A 19308-nucleotide genomic window follows, 5' to 3' on the forward strand; every position below is an offset into this window, starting at 1 on the left:
TCATATTCGCCGTACTATCGCTCTATTCGATGCCATGTCGGTCACGGGGGATCAGATGTCTATGATCCTGCTTGACGCTGAGAAAGCCTTTGACCGTGTCTCATGGAGTTTTTTGTGGGTTGCCATGACACGTCTTAATTTCGGCCCCAAATTTCTTAAATCTATAAAATCTATGTACCACCAACCTAAAGCAAAAGTCTCAATTTCAGGATTGGAATCAAACTTTATCAATATAACAAGAGGCACAAGACAAGGATGTCCCTGCTCTCCTTTACTTTTCGCCCTTTATATTAATCCCCTTATCTTAAAACTATTAGAAAATAATAACATAAAGCCGATTGTATATAACCAATATGAAACTAAAGTTCTAGCCTATGCTGATGACCTCGCGGTATTAACATCTCACCCGATCGAAGCCTTACATGAAATCGAACTACTCTCTCTCCAATATGGTAAATATTCGGGTTATTCTCTGAATAGGGGAAAGACCATTGTACTGTGCACAGACAACACTATATGCTCAGACTCAAGAAGAGCAAAAACTGCGACATATCTGGGTGTGATTTTATCCGCCGATATAAAAATACTAGTTAAAAATAATTTTGACCCACTAATAGATAAAATTAAGATCGATTTGGATAGGGTAAATGGTCTGCATCTTTCCATTATAGGCAGAGTGAATTATTTAAAGATGTATATACTACCGAAATGTCTGTATCTCTTTCGTTCTATCCCTTTATTTATTGATTCTAAGATAATTAATTTAATTAATAAACTTACCTCCAAATTTGTTTGGCAAAATGGGAAGATCAGACGATCTCTACTTTATCTATCCACTCCGCTCAATAGAGGTGGGCTTACTGCTCCGAATATTATTCTATACCATTGGGCAGCCTTTTTAAAACACTTAAAACCAATGATTCTAGAAACACCCTTAACCTTGGACACTATCAGCCTCACTATTCCCACAATCTATGAACTAACGCTAGGGCATGAAGCGAATGGTATGTTATTAAGAAAAACTGAAAAAGCCCATTATAAGCAAATTAAGGGTGAAGTCATTAAAAGTGCCTGGCTGATCTGGAATCAGATACTTAAACATACACAGATTGGCAAACTCAACCGATATACGCCCTTATACCATTCGACCTTTACTTCTGATCTTGATTTTGAACATACAGCTAAGAAATGGTATAGCCTAGGCATAAAAACAATAAACGAAGTTTGGATAAATGGCCCACAAACTACATTTCAAGATGTTAAAATAAAATTTGGTCTCCCAGAAGGGGATTTTCTTAAATTTGCACAACTGCATGCAAAATTAAAAGCTAAAAAAGATTTATTTAATCTTCAGAAGAATGATTTAATAGAAGCTTGCTATCTAGCAAAAACTAGGATAGGAACGCTATATAATATTCTACTAACTAATGTTAACGATGATATCGAGAAAACAGAAACTAAATGGACGGTAAAATGAAACAATTCCGATATCGATATAGATAAAACACTCGAAATGAGCAATAATTTATTTATGGCTAGCAATTTAAAGGCAGAACTGTATAAAACCATTTATGATTTATATTTTACCCCTGCCAAACTTTTTGCATGGGGGAAAAGAGAAAACGACCTATGCCCACGTTGCTCACAAGGCCCAGCGACGTTAATTTACCTGTTTAGCAGTTGCCCTGAGCTACGTATATTAAAAAATATGATTGCCACATTTTGGGAGAAAGTTTTTCATCACAAACTTCCAGAGTCCGATACTTTGTATGTGTTGGGATATGACAGCTCGTTAAAATTAAGTAAATCTGAACAAAAACTTTTATTTATTGGTACAGCTGTATTGAGATTAATCTTGTCTGCGCGCTGGAAGGATAGTCTTCCTCCTACCTTCCAAATGTGGCTAGCTCGCTTTCTTGCAATTTTTTTTTTTTTAATCTGCAATACATGCGACCAGGGGAATCAAAACAAAACTACGTGGTAAAGAACTGTGGCACCCTATATCAATATGGAAAGAAGGGCTCTGTCCTAGTGGAATTGGTTAAAGCGATTGTGAAGTTTTATTTGCACTTTTTGCTAATTGTTCTTTTCTTCCGAATTTAAATGTAAATATTGAATGTATTTCACTGAATGTGTATTATCCTCTGCTAATCGCTGGTTCTAATAAAAAACTTGAAAAAAAAAAAAGATAATTTAGCTCTACAGTGCAGGTGGTCCGCATCAGCAGCAGGTGTGGCCAGCAGTGCTATGAACTTGCCCGAGCACCATGATTCCGACGCAGATCACAAACCAGTTCATTATAAAATGTATCTCCCCGCACGCGCCCTGGCATCAGGATGTCACGTCACGTCCCCCGCCCCCCGTGGAGCCACAGCCAAGTTGTGACACAATACTTCAAGTCGCGCCCGGCATGGCTCACAGGTAGGAGGTCGGGCGCGTGGTCGCATGGGTTGGGGGGTGGGTGAGTGGTCGCAAGGGAAGCAGGTCACGTGGGGAGGGGGTGTTTAAATAATAAATAAATAAATAACTTTCCTTTCCCAGGTCTCGAGTCCTCACAGCTTGGTCTGCTCCTGCTTTCCTGCCCCTGCAGGAATAGGAAACAGGCATCCTCCATCCGTTCCCCTAAGCCAATCACAATGCTGCAAGGGCAGCGTTGTGATGCCGACCACACAGGCCTACATGGAGAAAAAGGAGTGCGCATGACTGGTTTGGTCTGCTCCAGGGGGCCAACCAAACAGTCAGGGCCGGCACAATTGGGCAAGCCACTCCTCTCCTGCCCTCGAGCAAACCCGCCTGCCCCAACCAAACCCTTCTGCTTTCTCACAGTGCGAGAACAAGAAACATAAAATGGTATTTATAATACAATTTTATGTTTCTGTTTCTTGCACTGCGAGAAAGCAGTGGGGCGACGCCCCACGTGCTCACATGGAGGAGCCGCCCCTGAATACTTGACTGGGCCAGGCCCCGGCTGTCTCGGTAGTAGCATTTGAGCTCTACCGATCGGGCCATGACATCAGTCTGTCTGACTCAGACAGAGGCCCGAAGCCCTGCAGGAATCTCAAAGATACATTGTCGCAGCACTGTCAGGCTGCGCAGCTGCTGGAAGCGTCCCAAACCTGCAGGAGAAACCTGTGCAGGCAGCAGGCGCACCTCGCTGCCTCAGACACACTATTTTGCAGCGGTTCAGTGACAGCTGAGACTATGCATTATGCGTGACAGTGCGGTGATGCGGAGCACCACACCCGAAATGCATTAGTCTAACGCCTGATAATCTAGTGCATGGCAGAACTGCAGCAAGAAATATTTACGGACAGCTTTTAGAGAATCTAAAGTAAGGCTGATTTGTGAGGCTGGAAAATTCTGTTTTGCTTCACAAACTAACTCTTTTATTAGTAACGTATGACATGTTTATATTATGCTCAGTTACCTTAACCTTTTCCATGCGTCGGACGGCCGTCCAACGTCACGATGGGCGTGTGCGGAGAACGGCTGGAGTCCGCCCGAACCATGCATGCCTCATTTTTTTCAGCACCTCGGCGATCCGCCGCGGCGAAGAGGTTAACCAAATTATATAAAACTAGCAGCCAGTCCCGACGTTGTCCGGGGATGAAATATAGCAGTGTTTGAAAGTGGGTAATGATGACGTTTAAATGGCTGATAGTTATGCATACATAAGGGTTTTTTATGCGTTGTTTAACATTGATCTTGCACATCGTCTTTTACCTGTCTCGTGAAGTTGGTAATTTCTGTGCAATTTGTTTGTCCGCTTGTGCATGCAGTGTTAGGAAGATCGTTCGTTATATGTGCCTCCTCAGCTGTAACGTTTTTGATGATCCTTCGTGATATGTGCGTCCTCAGCGGTAACGTTTGCAGCTTGTGGGTGCTGTGGAGTGGGTTGGTTAGAGAATCCCCAAGAGCGTTCTGTCCGACGTCAATACGTGTACGCTGACAGTGCAGTGTGTGGCAGCGTGCTTGCGAGGGCTGCGCGTGTGTGATTCCAGCTGGTAGGCTGACAGCCTTGAGGCCCCGCCTGAGCCCCGCACTAAATTGAAATCGTTAAGTGTGTGAAATGCCGCCTGAATGCGAAGCTCCGTGAATGTGGCGCACATTGTTGTAAATGCGAAGCTCCGTGAACGCGGCGCACATTGGTATTTGGCGATGCCCCTGTCAGAATGGTTAGGCCCAAAAGCGAGCACTGTGAAGTTTAGCAGTAATGCTGCGTGAATGGCGCGCGTGAATGGCGTACCCCGTGAATGCCGCGCCCCGTGAATGCCGTGCCCATTTTTTTTTTCTGACAACGCCGACGCCCACAAGGGACTACTTTACCCCTAAGGTTCTTTTACCTTCGTAATATGGTGGGCACATGTATAGCCTATGTCCATCTGCTGCAACTGCCCTTTCCCATGCTGTATTGGGTGTTGTGATTGGTGCTGTACTTCTTGAGCTTACCAACCTCAAAGGTTTCGGCTCTCTCTTTATAATAGTAGCATAGATATAGATAAACCATTGCAACTGTTGTTTTTATAGATCTCAATTTTATAATTATGGCATACTTTGGCCTGCATATTTATTGCGGAATGGGTCTATGAGTAATTTATTTTTCTTGTGCTCTTTTATTGTAATCTTTTTATCAGTACAGTAAATGTATCACTAATACTCATATAGTGTACATTGTAACTGCCATCCTACCCAAATGGCATTCTGTACTTGTCACCAGACTAGATCTCAAAATACCAAACTATTCACCCTGTGAAACAACTGAATCCATTTATATCAGAAAACATATCGTTTCAGAAACAGATAAAATAAACAGTAAACCACAACAACAAACCACGTATGTTTAAGAATCATTTCTCATTAACAAAGAGAAAGAAATGCATTACTACGGTACCAAATAATTCTCAAACATCCCGGCGTGATTATTCATAAAGCGGATGGATTAGAACTCTCTGCGCAGGCGTGTTGCTGGAGCGTGTAGGAGGCGGGAACAACTCGGCTTTGGGAGGGAACACCTCACGCGACGTCATTATCCCTCTATCGGCCCATCTCCTGCTTCTCAGGCGCGCGCCCTCAGCAAGACAGCCAGTGGCCGGCGGGCGCAGCAGCACGAGAGCACGCACGCGCCCGTTTCAACTACAAGCCCCGAGAGCAGCAGCAGCAGCAGCCCCTGACGCGCGCGCCCATACGCGGCCTCAGGCGAGAGAGGCGCGCGCCCCTGCTCGTCGTGACGTCAGAGCAGCCTCGGCTGAGCCTGGGCCGTGCAGCAGCAGCAGCGGGTTCCCGGCGGCGGCGCGCGCGCTCCCCCCCTCTCCCCGCCTCTGCTTGCTCGCTCGCTCCATTGTGATCCGCCAAACGATGCGCTCGCTCGTAGCCACCGCCGCCGCCCATTAGAGACCCCCTGCCCGGCCGCCGCCCGCCCCCCCTCGGATGCTGCCCGGACCGCGCGCGCTGTAGAGAGCGGCAGAGCCCCAGCCGGATCCCGGGAGGCGTCGGTGCATTGCAGCCCCCGGTGCATCGCTTCAGGAGCCGCAGAGCGAGGACCCCCGCCGCCCTCCGCCCGCCATGGGATGCACACTGAGCGCCGAGGAGCGAGCCGCCCTGGAGCGGAGCAAGCAGATCGAGAAGAACCTCAAGGAGGACGGCATCAGCGCCGCCAAGGATGTCAAGCTGCTGCTGCTGGGTGAGAGGCTGGGGACCGCTCCACAGCACGGATTGGGAGCCGTCCAAATCACTGCACGGAGACGCCCCTGGGCCGGGTGCACCGGAACACCCCCATCCCCGCCCCCACGTACCCCCACATACCCTCCCCATTCCCAAAGCAGTGCATTGGGGCCACCCTTCAGTCTGTGCATCGGGGGTCACCTGTCAGACAGTGTATTGGGATCACCTGCCAGACAGTGCACTGGTGGCTGTCCCCATTCAGGGCGCACGAGACCACTCCCAGCCTGCTCATGGGGCCTTTCTCCTATGCAGTATATCGGGCCTTCCTCCTCACGTCGGGGGGGGGGGGGCACCCCGTCCAGGTGATGAAGCTGGCCATTCCATAGCACAAGCAGTCATTTCGGACCCCAGGGCCATTTGGGAGCTCCCGCGAACCCATCCATCACATAGGCATGGTGGGCCTTTGACAGTTTCAGTGCTTAGAGCCACCTCCACACCATTTTATGTGCGTTTGGCCCTTCCCAAATCAGTGCACAGGATCCCCCAGAAAGAAGTGCCTGTGCCCTCATTTTGTATCTCCTACATATAAGTAATTGGGCTTTTGCTAGTACCTTCAACTCGCTTTAGTGCGCAGGGCCCTGTCCAGAGTTCCGCACACTCCACTTCACGAAACGCCAGCTCTCCCTTAGTAGCAGAATAGTCCCCACTTTTTTCAGTAAACTGCCATCAACCGTGTTGTCAGTCTATATGTAGTGTATGTGCTTTAACCAAAAATCCATTTTTGGTAAATCCTATGTAAAAAAGTAATTACTCACATACAGCATTCATTATGCCTTCCCGGCCCCAGCCCCAGCCCCAGCCCCAGCATAGTCAAGTCACCCCACATCCAAGATCCAGACTTTCTATTCTGGAAATTAACAATGTTTTAGCCTTATCTTTCCAGTATGTACTGTGCATGCTAACTGCTCTCTACCATGTTTATAATGCATCATAATTTACAGGAATCTTTTCCCCCTCACTCGACACCCTTCATTGTCCAGCCTAATGACTTTCCAGGGTATCTGACCACTCCCTATCCCGTTATCCTTATTCCTCTTATCTACCACCCTTTGCCATATCTGCCCTAGAGGGTACCTTCTTATTGCAAGCTGCAGAGTGCATAAATGATAACAATTTCACAGCCACAATTTTGTTCAGGTTGAGTCCAGGTATTTTGCCTCCTATTCACCCCATCCTCTTGCGCATCCCATTTACCTAAGAAATGCCTCCTTCCCCCGCCCACTCACCCCACGTTCATTGCAACACGCAGAACCACACGTTTTCATAGTTGCTCTTCAGAGTGCATCCCATGTTTCCCTTCTTTGCCCTCCCACTCCCTGCAAGGTGCAACCCCTAGTTTTGAAAGCCAGTGATTGCACACCCCTCATCCACTCCCAACTTGGAGTGCCAGTGTTGCATATTCTTAAAGTGGATCCACCAGCATCCGAGCCTGAGACCAGAACAACCCTGAAGCCCTTAGGATGCCCCAGTCTTACGCTGGAACCTGGACCACTAAACCCCTGGTTCTTCTGTCATCCTTATGATATTCTAAATGGCTCATCTTTTGTGGAGGATACCTATTGTACCAGTTTGGGGGCAGCCACAGCCCTGGATCTTAACCAAGTGATCCTGTCTTTCTGATGGAATGTGTTTCCCATAGACTATACCTGAAAGAGGAAAGGCACAGAGTAGCAGATCCAGATTCATGCTGTCACCCCATATTTTGTCTGGAGGATGATCCACATTGCTTACAAAGGATCCCCCAGCACTATTTCCTGAAACCCCTCTGTATTTCAGTGATGATTCTACATGGGAATGTGGCAGCCTGGGTATGGAATATCTATACATCAGATAAATTCCCCTTCCCATATCAGGCGGTCCTTGTAGTACATTGGAAGGGTGCCGTGTACTTTTATTGAATTGCTTCATGTCCCTAGCCACAATCCCACCTTCTCCATCCCGTCTTTCTCCTCTAAATTTGCTTATAGAGCCTACAAAACCTTTGTGAAAAAATCTCCAAAGCAGTTTCTTTCTTATAGGATTATGCATGTTTTCTGCGCAGGATCCCTTGCTCCTTTTTCAGGATACCTGCGAAATATCCATGGAATGCCTCTATTGTATGGCGAATGATTGTGTATGTAGAATCCACAATTCTCCCAAAATATTTTGTTATGATTCTTCTTGACCATTGGGGGCTGATGCACTAGAATAATCCTTTCTGTTTTGATCATGGGGGAACAGTGCAAGTCTATCTGTATGGGAATCTTGCTTCAACTCCCTGCACATACTGTACCCTGTCTCCTAACCTAATGCCACAGAGGGTGCAGTGGGGATGTGCCCACATGCTCCCTTTCCATGAGAGGTCTGTTTGTATCTTGAGCTGCCTTCCTTGAGACTCATCCCTTATCTTTTCCCTCCCTTTCAGGGGCCGGAGAATCCGGGAAAAGCACCATCGTCAAACAGATGAAGTGAGTGCCTTTTACATTACTTTCCTCACCCTCCCACGGCAGGATCGTGGCTTGTGAATGACATGGGATCCGCCATATTTTTGTTCCTTGCAGGGCATGCATCGCTCGAATGTGGTCCTTGGTTAAAGGGATATGCCGTGTAGACATTTATACTCGCATTAAAGTTGCATGGCACCAGATTTCTTTGTCCGGGTGCAGATGTATGCCTTTCATGGAATTATTACTGAGCAGAGTATTACGATTATTATCCCTCTTTGTGTGTATCTGTCATCTGCTCGGGGATTTGTACCGTGGCTGCTGGTGGGGGAGGGGAAAGAACTTGAGGTATTTTATTTTCACGGTGTAGTTTTTTTATGTGGATTTGTTGATTTATCTCGGCATAGCGTGGTGTCGATGGATTGTGCAGTGTCCTTTTTTTCTGTTTGCTCATTGGTTCCTTCCGAGCTCTCGCTGGAAAGGAAGATGGAGGGAGCCCAGCCCTTTCTTTCTTCCTCCCGGTCGGGGTTTCGCTGTCGTGGTTTTCATTCCGCACACTGGTATCACCTCGGCCCCGGCAGGGGAAGCCTCGGTCGGGTTGTGTGCGTGGATTTCCCGTTGGAGGAAGGGAGGGCGGGGTAGGGTCCGCTCCTTTTTGTGGCCGTGATAGGGTGTCTGCTGTTCATGGCTCTGGTGCTGAACTGGAGGTTGTGTGATTTCTTTTCTTTCCCTGGGAGGGAGCGGGGAGGCGGGGCACGGGGGCTGGATGTGAAAGGCACAGATACAGCCAGGGCCGAACCATTAAACATTACCACTGTCAGTTAAGCTTAATGTCGGGATTGTATTGCTCTGGTCACCCCTCCCAATATTTGATCTCGAAAAGGTCTGTTGCGCTTGGCTCAAAACATTTTTTTTTTTTTAAATAATGCTTGTAAGACGCTGCCATTTAGAGCTGCTTTATCCGAGATATTTAGCTTTCCAATTTAATTAACAAGAAAATAATTTTTGGCTGCTGCCCACACACTTATGATTTTTGTCAATCAAGGCTCCAGGCCCAGTCGCCGAATATAAAGCACATTATTTCCGAGTGTTTCTTTGCTGTACAATGCCCTCTCGCCCATGTTTCAACAGTGTTGCATCTGTCTAGCACCGCTCCACCCGACCCTCGCACGTTTGGTGCAGAGGCGCTGGAGGCTCCATTAGCACAGGCAGACGAGTGTTTGTTCTCCGGGTAGCCGGGCGTGCTTTGACACCTTTACACACACACCGTGTCTAATTAGCAGCCGCTCTGCACAAAACACCACGCAAAAATAAAATGATTACTGATCAGGTTGACAGGCTGGCTGAAGTAATTGCGTCCCACAGGGGGTGGAGCATGTTGGTGGAAACTGTGGATGCTTTTATGCCGGCAAGGGAGCCATGCAGTGGGCGCCGTGATGGGGCAGTATGCTGGCACTTGTCAGAGGCCCGCTGCACAGGGCGGGTAGGCCTCGGATGGGTTGCCAGGGAGTTTTTGAGTGTCATTTTCACACACACACACTAAGTGTGTAGGCCTGGTTCCTCTTCTTATTTAATCGGCGTGTACGACATACAAAGTGATGCCATATGTCAAAATCAGTAGAATTTCTTACAGTTTAGGATTAATTCACATGTTTGTAGTAGACTAGTATTGTAGGTCTTGCTGCTCAGCCAGAGAGGAATGTTGGTGCGTGGTGACCCCCAATACTTAATTTCTGATTTTAATAAAGCATTCTTCATGTGCTACACTGTTCAATTATTTCATCATATTACATTGTTTATTCTGCCGTCTGGGGGTGTGCTCGGTGCGAAGGTCTGCTGAGCCGAACTGCCCGGCGTGCCGTTCAGGCGCTCCAGGTGTTGGACAGCGCCCTGGGCTCAGGTAGCTCCGACGGTCTTTCCTGCCGCTCGGCTATTTCCGGAAACTGTCTCGGGAGCGTTTGTGCCGACACTGCGCAGACTCGATGCCATCAAGCAGGAGACCGAACGAAGCCCTTCGGAGGTACTCGGAAGGTATCGGAAACTCTGCTAACCTGCTCTGGTCAGACTTGAGGGATGTCTATGGTCACTGTTCAGTTAAACGGCCGCAGTCTCTCCTTTCTCTTACGGACAGTGACGATTATTTAGCGACTCTTCTCGGAGAATCTTTAACCCATCATTCGCTGTCCCAATTCCTCAAGGTTCAATACCTCACGTAATTGAGATTTGAATGGATTGACCAAGCAGTTAATTTTTTGACACATTTTATTAGTATTTCTGAAATGTGCGATACGCTATTTGAAATGCATATTTTATTGCTAAAATCCAGTTCATTGATTCGCAGTGGCCGATCGTTAGCGTGGGTCTGTGTGCTGAGACAACTCGTCGCCAAATAATTGTAGTAAATCCAAGCGCAAGCTGGATAGTTAAACTGGATTTATTGTAGATGGAATGCCCAAGCATCGGAGCATATAAACAAGCAGCTCGTAATCCCCAAGCCGGTTACCAATCCTCTGAAACCCCCTTCCATGTTCCATCATTAGAGTCTAATTCCACACATGAACGCTAAGGAAACCCTAAAGGGACAAACTAAAGGACATTTAAAGACAAACTAAAAATAAAAGCATAACTGCCCAGTACTACCCATACGTACAGTTGGAGCGAACCCAGGTGTTGAATGAAGGCTTTTAATGTCAGTTTTCCACTGAGATAGGCCATTTAAGCTCGAACATGAAAACCCAGCCATGGTTCATTTACGTTATGTATCGGTACCTACATTCAGTGTACATCCATATGTAGCCTCAGTACATTGTAACGTATTCTTTGCAGATGGTGACTGTGCAGTTACGTCCTCAGTCTTTGCTCCTCTTTATCCAACCACAGTTAATCCTAATATTCCTTTCTTCACAGGCAATGGTTACGTAGGGCGATGTTTACCTTCAATTCATTGCTCCTTTCCAAACGTACATCACCTTTTCACTGTCATGTTTCAGTAGGTGTGAACATTTTTAACATGCACAGATCACTGAATTTATAGTCTCAATTAAAATCTTAGGCTGTAGATTAAATATGTCTGCTGCATTATTTTCAGGCTATTTTGTTGTGTTCATGCAACTGATAGGTGCCAACTTTCATGTGGTGTTTGTAGTTGGTCTTCAGTCTCACTGCACTGTTTCATCACTCTATTCCAGTGGCTGTGTTTTTGGTCTTTCAGGTTGCGTTCAAACAGTGAAATTAGCTGGTTCTAATATTATATATTATTTACCATCACAAGAACGCACTTTCAAAGCACAGTTGACAAGGATCATTGCAGCTTTTCCCCATCCAATGCAGTTAAAGGGACAGTCACACACTATCAAATGTTAGAGGACTGGTGTTTCCCATTTACTAGTGCTCTAGATTCTTAGTCTGCTATGGGAAATTTGCTCCCTACTCCTCCTTGACTCTCCGAGTAGATGTGGAAATGCAGGAAACGTCTAGCTAGAGGAAGTTATATGGGGCGAGTGTAAGAGCTTTGCCACACAGTTATCACAGTTGTAATAAAATATGAATGTGTGAGCACCAAAAACTTGATAATGCCTCAAAAGATTCAAATATTTTTACAATAAGAAATGTGATGCAAATAATAGGAAAGTACACAAAACAAAAAGACTCAAACTTTATGCAATGACAACAGCCGTTGTGTATGCAGACGGTGAACTACTACTAAATGTGGACAATTGTGCCACCATGAGAGCAAAACCTCAGTGCCACAACAGTGCAGTTCTGAGAACCTTTGACTTTTCTAACCGTGTTTGTGAACATAAATTGATTAAAATCATAGCGCTGTATAATGGCGGATCATAGTCTTTTGCCCGAGACACTTTGTTACAAAGTTGTTATCCTTTACTTTTCCTGACTGTCCTTTTCACAAACACTTGAAAACGAGCAGAAACACACCACAAAGACAAACGATAATACAGAATTCCTTGCAACTTGTACAGCAAAAGGACAGTGTCTCAGAATTTGGCAAATACATTACTGGATCCATAGACGGAAGCAGGCTGACTGCGTTTAGGGCTGTGGTCTCATGCCTCTAAAACAATGGTCTCAATGTGGCTTTGGTACTGTTAGACCTGTCAGCAGAATTTGACACAGTGGACCCCAGCATCTTGCTACAAAGACCTGGCTGTAGCTGGCTCATCCATAGGATGGTTAGGCTCCTTTTTGGAGGAACGATAGCAGGTAGCTTGGATGAAGCCATGATCTTACAAAGCCAAACAGTTGTTGTTGTTCCTTAGAGCTTTGCACTGAGTCCTACCCTTTTTAATATTTATCTGTTCCTGATGGCATCCCTGGTTGAGTTTTTCGGCATTAATATAATTTCCTATGCGGACGATACGCAGCTTCTGCTCACCTACGAGGGTGACTCAGCGCCAAACAAACATTTGCTCTTTGCTTAAAGGCGCTAATTGACTGGCTCAGGAGGAACAAACTACTGTACAACCAAAACTGGACCGAAATCTTGTTGTTTTGGCCAATTCCCCTCGCTGGATGTACAGGAGCCTGGCCTAATAATGTCCTTCTCCCGCTGCCCCCAACGCAGGTGGCATGAAATCTGGGTGTTTTGTTTTATTCCGAACCTTCCTCCATCTCCCAGGTTTCGTCTTTTGTAAAGTCTTGCCTTTGTATCCTTCGCCTGGTCTGGAAATTTCTGCACCTGATTTCTCATGAAGCTCAGGTCTTAGTGGTCAGGGCTCTGATTTTATTGCGGCTAGATTACATCAATGTTCTGTACCTGGGCATGCCAGAGTACTTAATCCAGTGTCTACAGGTAGTTCGGAATATGGCGGTCTACATGCTATATAAGCTACCTAAGCATTTATCAGTATCTCTCCTGCACGAGGTGCTCCATTGGCTCCCAGTGCGCAAGCGAATAATGTTCAAAGCCTTAACTGACACACCAAGCCGCCCACAACAAAGGTCCCTCCTACCTGAATGAGAGGATCAATGACTACAAACCAGTGAGATCGCTGCGTTCAAGTCATGCTGGGTTGCTAACAGTACTCCGCTTTAAAAAGCTGCAAAGAGGGGCTTCCTCCTTCACGGTATTGACCATGGGTTTGTGGAACCAGTTGCCGGGCTACCTGAGATTAATTACAGAGGAAGCAAGCTTTAAAAAAGCACTGAAAACGTACCTCTTTCGTTTTTAGGGTATTAGGATGCCGGATGGGTCTTGCCTCCCCGTACCTGCCTTTGATGCCTAGCGCCAGGACACTCCTGGAGTAGCCACGCACTATATGAATAACTCATTAATTAGTATCTCACACTTTGGTCCCTGGACCTCTAGGTTACATGCTGTTTTTTCCAGGTGGGTTTCATCCTAATGGTGAAGAGGGTAAGACCAGAGACTGGCCTACAGTAGAGGGCGCAAGCCCTGAATTGCAGGGCTTGTTTTAGACTGCACTAGCATTTCTCGATCAGGGTAGCTACATGCCAGCTCTATTCTAAATCACCACAAAATTACCAGGGTTGATTGGGGAATTTTAGCCATTCGCGAATGGTATACAATTAGACCCACGTTTCACAAGGCCCAACAGCAGAAGAATTCATGCAGGTGTGTGTCAGAAAAAAATGACCAAAAAGCTGAAGGGAGACTCCATCTTACATACCTAAGTTGGGCCAAGACCCAATGCAAGCGTCAGTGCATCTTCCAAGTTGAAAAGATCCACTAATTCAGGCTGAGGAATTGTTTCCTCTTCGTGGCTGGGGAGGTCCCTTTCCCAGAGTGCATTGCAGTAATCAGTACCTACATGCGTATGTCATCTAGACCCACTTGTGATGGGACAACTTTTATTCCCTCCAGAGTGCCCTGGAAACAAAATACCCAACATAGGAAGAAGCGGGGGACGGATAGAATTTTCACCTATTGACAAAATCTATGATCCATTTTGCTACCATCAGTTTTACGAAACTAAAAGTTCAGTATTAGCTTTGGGTAAGCCCAACGGCGGGTACACCGCTAGTGTTCATTAGGTATTTATTGTGCACACATGTTGTTGATCATGATCGGTATTACAAAAATATAGGTTTTTAATTTTACTGAACATTCTTGTCATCAAAATGTCTGGATTGCTTCCATCCACATCTATCCAAGCCTCATACTTTGAGGCTAGTAGGCTGCTCCCATATGTGCAGCTACTACACCCCAACATCTAGAATATACCTCAACCAACCAGCACTGAGTCTGGTGAGTCGAGGGCAGAAACCCCATTTCAACTACGAGATGGGGAAACCAATGCAGGGTCTACATCCTCAGTGCACCCAGGGGGAGTCCCTGATAAGCACCAGTTTGCAGTTTGAGTGGTTCCTCAAGATCTTTGGCCACAGAAACGTTTGCCAAAAAGCTAAAATACAGGGGCAAGGTAAAAACACAGGTATTTGTCAGCTGTGTGTATATATATATATATATATATATATATATATATATATTAAAGAGTTTTATATATATATTAAAGAGTTTTATATAGCGCGTACTAGACCCGAGAGATTGGGTATCAGAGCGCTTTACACGAGCACCAGTTTCGTTACAGATGGACACATTCATTTTTGCAAGGCACGGGAAGATTTGCCCAGAATCACAGGATGTTGAGCGTCGTTGCAAAGACTCGAACCCGGTTCCTGAGCTTCGAGGTCAACAGCTCTAACCTCAAGGGCGCATCCTCCTTATATGTTTTAAATGTTCAGCTGTTTGACTGGTGCACAGAACAAAATTGATTTAGTCTCTTGGAACCTCAACAATAGACTGTGTTATTGCTCACGTCAGAGAAGTTCTTTGATCCTCCTTAAATTAATGCCTAAGTTGGCCCTCAGTATTCGAAGCTGGGATCTTCAGCTTACAGAAATTTGTGCAGCAAGTCCAACCTCTTTGAGCTACCCCAAAGCCCAGTTCAATTGATCGTGTTTATTAGTGGATTATGGTTGTCATTAGATGTTGGTGGACGGTCCCCACGCAAAAACAACAGTTGATGGACAGAATGCAGAACAACGTCATACATTCACCCCAGTACAGAGATCTGGGCCTAAATCCATCGTTTTTTTGCTCACCATGCCATTCCAGTTTGAGCCCAGCCTTATGCAAATCAATCTTGTCCCCAGGCCTTCAGAGAGATAGAAGCCGTGGCATGTGCAACCCTGGCGTTGGATATATTTAGAGATCCCCACCTGCCTGGCGGGGATCTGTGCGGTGAAGGGAGCCACCACTGTGATAGGTCCTCTCGTAGTATTGCCGATTAGCTGAGTAGATACAATGTTTAAAGTGCTCGTTTGCAAACTTTTTTGCATTAAAAAACAAATTTGCACTGCAAACTCAACAAACAAAAAAAAATGTTTTCCGACTCGCAGGGTGTTTTTACCCTCGCAGGTGAAGGCCATTCTGAATTTTCTCTGCCCATGTCCATCATGCATTACATGATGGGCAAGGGAAGGCAAGATCAGTGACAGGTGCCTGCCTTCCATCAGGAAGGGAAACTGTCTCTGAGGTCTATTGGCCCTTGGATGACATGCTATCAGCTCAGACGTTTACACTTGTTGATCCAGGGGAGGCTCTGATGGTGTAAACATGGTGCATCCACGTGAATAGAGCATGGGAGCCACACGCTTGGTGGGATGGGAACATTGCTGTTTTCTAAAAATGCATTTTATCTTTGTTCAATATTGGCAATGCAGTGAATTGAGCTAGTACTAAGTCTTTTGAATGCAGTACTTTCGAAGCTCTTGGTCCTGAGGTCTTAACTTGTTTCTTTTTTCCGTCCACTTTTCGTATTTCTGTGCAGGGCGCGGTGAACCTATATGGGACGATTAGGGCATAGTAGTATGGCATGGGACTGGGCGCACTACTGTTGGTAGGAGGGCAGGACAGCACTGTGGTGCAGGATAGGATTAGGTAGTATATTTAATCCGGGAAGAACTACTGATTGCCCAGCACGTCAGCATTTGCAGACAGAAAAGGAAAAGACTTGACATTGCGTCAAAATGGCACTACTCTCTGATCAAGGCAATGAAAGGTGAACAAATGGAAATGAAGCCAAGCTGGAGGAAAATAAAGATGAAATGGGTTTAAGGGAGTTCGCCACCAACCCAAGTGTCTTGTATGCTTCTGGTGGCTTTGCATTTTGTTTGCATGTGTGTCATTGGCTTAGTAAAATGCTTTGTATACATATGACCGCAAACCAGTTGTCCATCCATGGTTGCGTTCCTGTGATAGATTGGATGTTGCTTCAGGTGCTCTTTTCATTTTGTATGGGGCTGTCATCTAGGTGCTCATATCGATGCTTTGTGTCCATCCTTCTAATTATGTTGGAACCTGTATTGTATGTATCTGGTTACTTTCTCCCTAGCTGCTCAGCCAGTGTGAATGTGCTGCATGGAATGTTGGTGTGAGAGTCTTTTTTTTTTTTTTTTTAAACCTTTATTTTTTGATTTTGCAACATGGACGAAAAAACAGTCCCTCCCCGAACCTTGGCATCGTTCATCCAGTAAGTGTATACAATACATTATGTCACTAAATGGTACAGTGAGTCCTATACAGTCTATATTTATAAGCATCATGACAACCACAGCAATCGCATGAGGTGCTATCAATGAACAGGCGTTACACCTACATTGGCGTGGGTCCGACCTCCCCATTCCCACCCCCCTCCCCCTCTGGTCGGTGTGAGAGTCTTGAATGAAATGTTTGGGTGCCTGGATGCTTGAGTGTGTCAGTTGGAGTATTGGCTGAGCAGCAGGCCGACTGCTCCTGGTGGGGCTTTATCTCTACAACTCATCTACCTGTAACTGAACTTAATAAACCTACATGAAACTACATCTTGGCTACGGACCTCATCACTACAGATTTTTTGCGACCAGTATGGGATAAGAACCCACGCGTGCAAAGCACAATGGATTATGTTCTTACAGTATGTGGGTTAAAACTTCAAGGTAGACAAATTTATACTATTTGTGATGTTTATTCCGAAGACAGTTACCTTCATGCTCTCTTTGTGACCTATCCGCCAGGCCTTGTATTCATGCTGTGTTTGGAGCACATTAATAAGATAGTTGTGGTCATAGTGTGTGAGGCCAATTCTCTGTGTGGATTTGTTCATGAAGTATATCCGTCTTTTCCCTCGCATCATTGTGATTGTGCTGTCCTTTGAGACCTGTCTTGGTGTCGTCTTCTACATACAGTGGGTGGATGGAGGTTGTTCCTCAGGTATTTGTCATCCGTTGGTCAGCGACACTATTCTGGTGGTTTCATTGCTGCTGTGAATGAGGCCTTTTTCTTTGGGTGATTGTTCATGTCCTGCCTGAAGAAATTTTAAGGACGTTGTGATCATTCTGTGGGCAGAGGTTTCTTTTCAGATTAATGTGTTTAAGCTTTTAACAAAGTATTATTGTTTATTGGCTATGTTCATGTCATGAGAGTAGGGCTTTCATTTGATGTTTGCCTTCATGCTATGCATGGAAGGCTTCATTAATGCATGTCTTCGTGTAGTTGTTGGTTTCCAAACCTGTAGTTCATAATGGAAATCTGTGACTATATTTTTTCTGTTAATGGTTGTTTCTATGAACTCATTAGAGCTATTTTCTCAGGGGTCTATATTCATTCAGTGGATGTAGGTCCTGTTTCTGGTGGTTGTGTTAATGGATTGGATTGATGCATTTCTTAAAGTTATTGTGGCTGAGTGAATGAAGATCTATTCCACTTGTGGCAGCTTTTATGAATATCCTGGATGAAGGTCTGTCTTGAGATTTTTGTGTTCTTGTTTGAGTTGATTGAGATCTTGCTGGAGATCCAGAGGATACTTTCCTCATAGAACATTGCAGTAGTATGGTATAACTTCCTTTTAGGTTGTCTTTTCTGCATATTTATCTTTTCCTTATAGGGTAGCCTTTCTCGGCACCACAGTTTACCCTGATCTCCATGTTCCCGTTGCTGCCTTTATCTAGGTTCTTCCTGCACTGTCGTCCAGATGTGCTCTTACATGGCCTGACATCAATTTAATTTGTTTTGAACAGTTTCTTTTGTTCTCCTTTGCTCTAATAACCTATTCACCGATGTGATTTGTCTCCTTCATACTGCTGGCAGTGTTCCCCATGCCTTTTCCGACTAAGCACTTCCTATACTCCACAGTAGTACCCATAGTCTTCTGTTTAATTTTAAAAATCTCAGAATCGTGTTCAAAGCATTCATTCAAGTAGTATTTTTTTATGGATGTTCATCAGACAGACTAGTTAGGAATCAGCGTGTTCACTGCTGTGTCCCGGGTTCAAATCCGGTCAGCGAACTGGCTACCTAATATGCAAAGGAAGCCTAGAACTACAGAATACGTATTTTAAAGATTTCAATAACCAGACTTTGTCATCTATCCTGAGAAACGTTAAGTTTGTTGTATTTTCATAAAAAATGCTACTTGAATGAATTCTTTGAACATACGATTCCAAGATTTCGGTAATTATTAGACAATGATGGGTGCTTTTTGGTCCCACGCCTCCATTTGTGATATAGTACTTAGTTTGTAGTGTGATGTGAGGTGCTTGTGGTTTGTGATTTGGTCTATCCACCCACTTGCCTCATTAAGGCCATACGGCTAGAGCAGTCGACCTTGCAACTGGGGAACCGGGTTCGAGTCTCGTCAACGACACTAAACTTCCTGTCATTCTGGGCAAATCACTTAATCTCCCCGTGCCTAACAAAAAAAACCCACAAAAAAATGAATATGTCTTTTGGTAACGAAACTGGTGCTCTTGTAAAGCACTCTGATACCTGATCTTTCGGGTCCAGTTCACGCTATATAAAAAGCTCTAAAAATAAATAAATAAATAAGTTGTTATTTAACCTCATGTTGTGCATGTGGTGGTAGAGGGGTCAGATGTCATCAATATATTCTGCTTGTAATGTGGTATAACCAGTGCTTTGAAAGGACCAAAAGTGTCAGACTGAGTAACTGGGCTTATTTTGTTTGTTAGGGAGAATACCAGGGGATCCTTTGCTACGTATGCTACTGTACCGAACAGCTTCATTGATTAGAAGCCAATACTTTGTGTTGGTGTGAATCTAAATCTCCAACCATCCATTTCAAGAAGTAGGGGATACTAAATATACAGCTTGTGATGTATTTTATGGTGTGGTGTAAGTACGTAG

The 19308-nt window shown here is 45.2% G+C and overlaps 1 protein-coding gene across 2 annotated transcripts in view; it reads left to right on the forward strand.

Moving 5' to 3' along the window:
• Positions 1-5271: 5271 nt before the first annotated feature.
• The window catches only part of GNAO1 (G protein subunit alpha o1), a 714636-nt gene continuing 700599 nt past the window's right edge, over positions 5272-19308 (forward strand). For both annotated transcript variants that reach the window (XM_078670261.1, XM_078670262.1), the window contains exons 1-2: positions 5272-5680; positions 8126-8168. In XM_078670261.1, coding sequence (XP_078526387.1) covers positions 5563-5680; positions 8126-8168 — 161 coding nt within the window. In that variant the 5' untranslated portion in view covers positions 5272-5562. The remainder of the gene's footprint in view (positions 5681-8125; positions 8169-19308) is intronic.

The sequence above is a fragment of the Lissotriton helveticus genome, chromosome 12, assembly GCF_964261635.1.
Source record: "Lissotriton helveticus chromosome 12, aLisHel1.1, whole genome shotgun sequence".
NCBI classification, from domain to species: domain Eukaryota; kingdom Metazoa; phylum Chordata; class Amphibia; order Caudata; family Salamandridae; genus Lissotriton; species Lissotriton helveticus.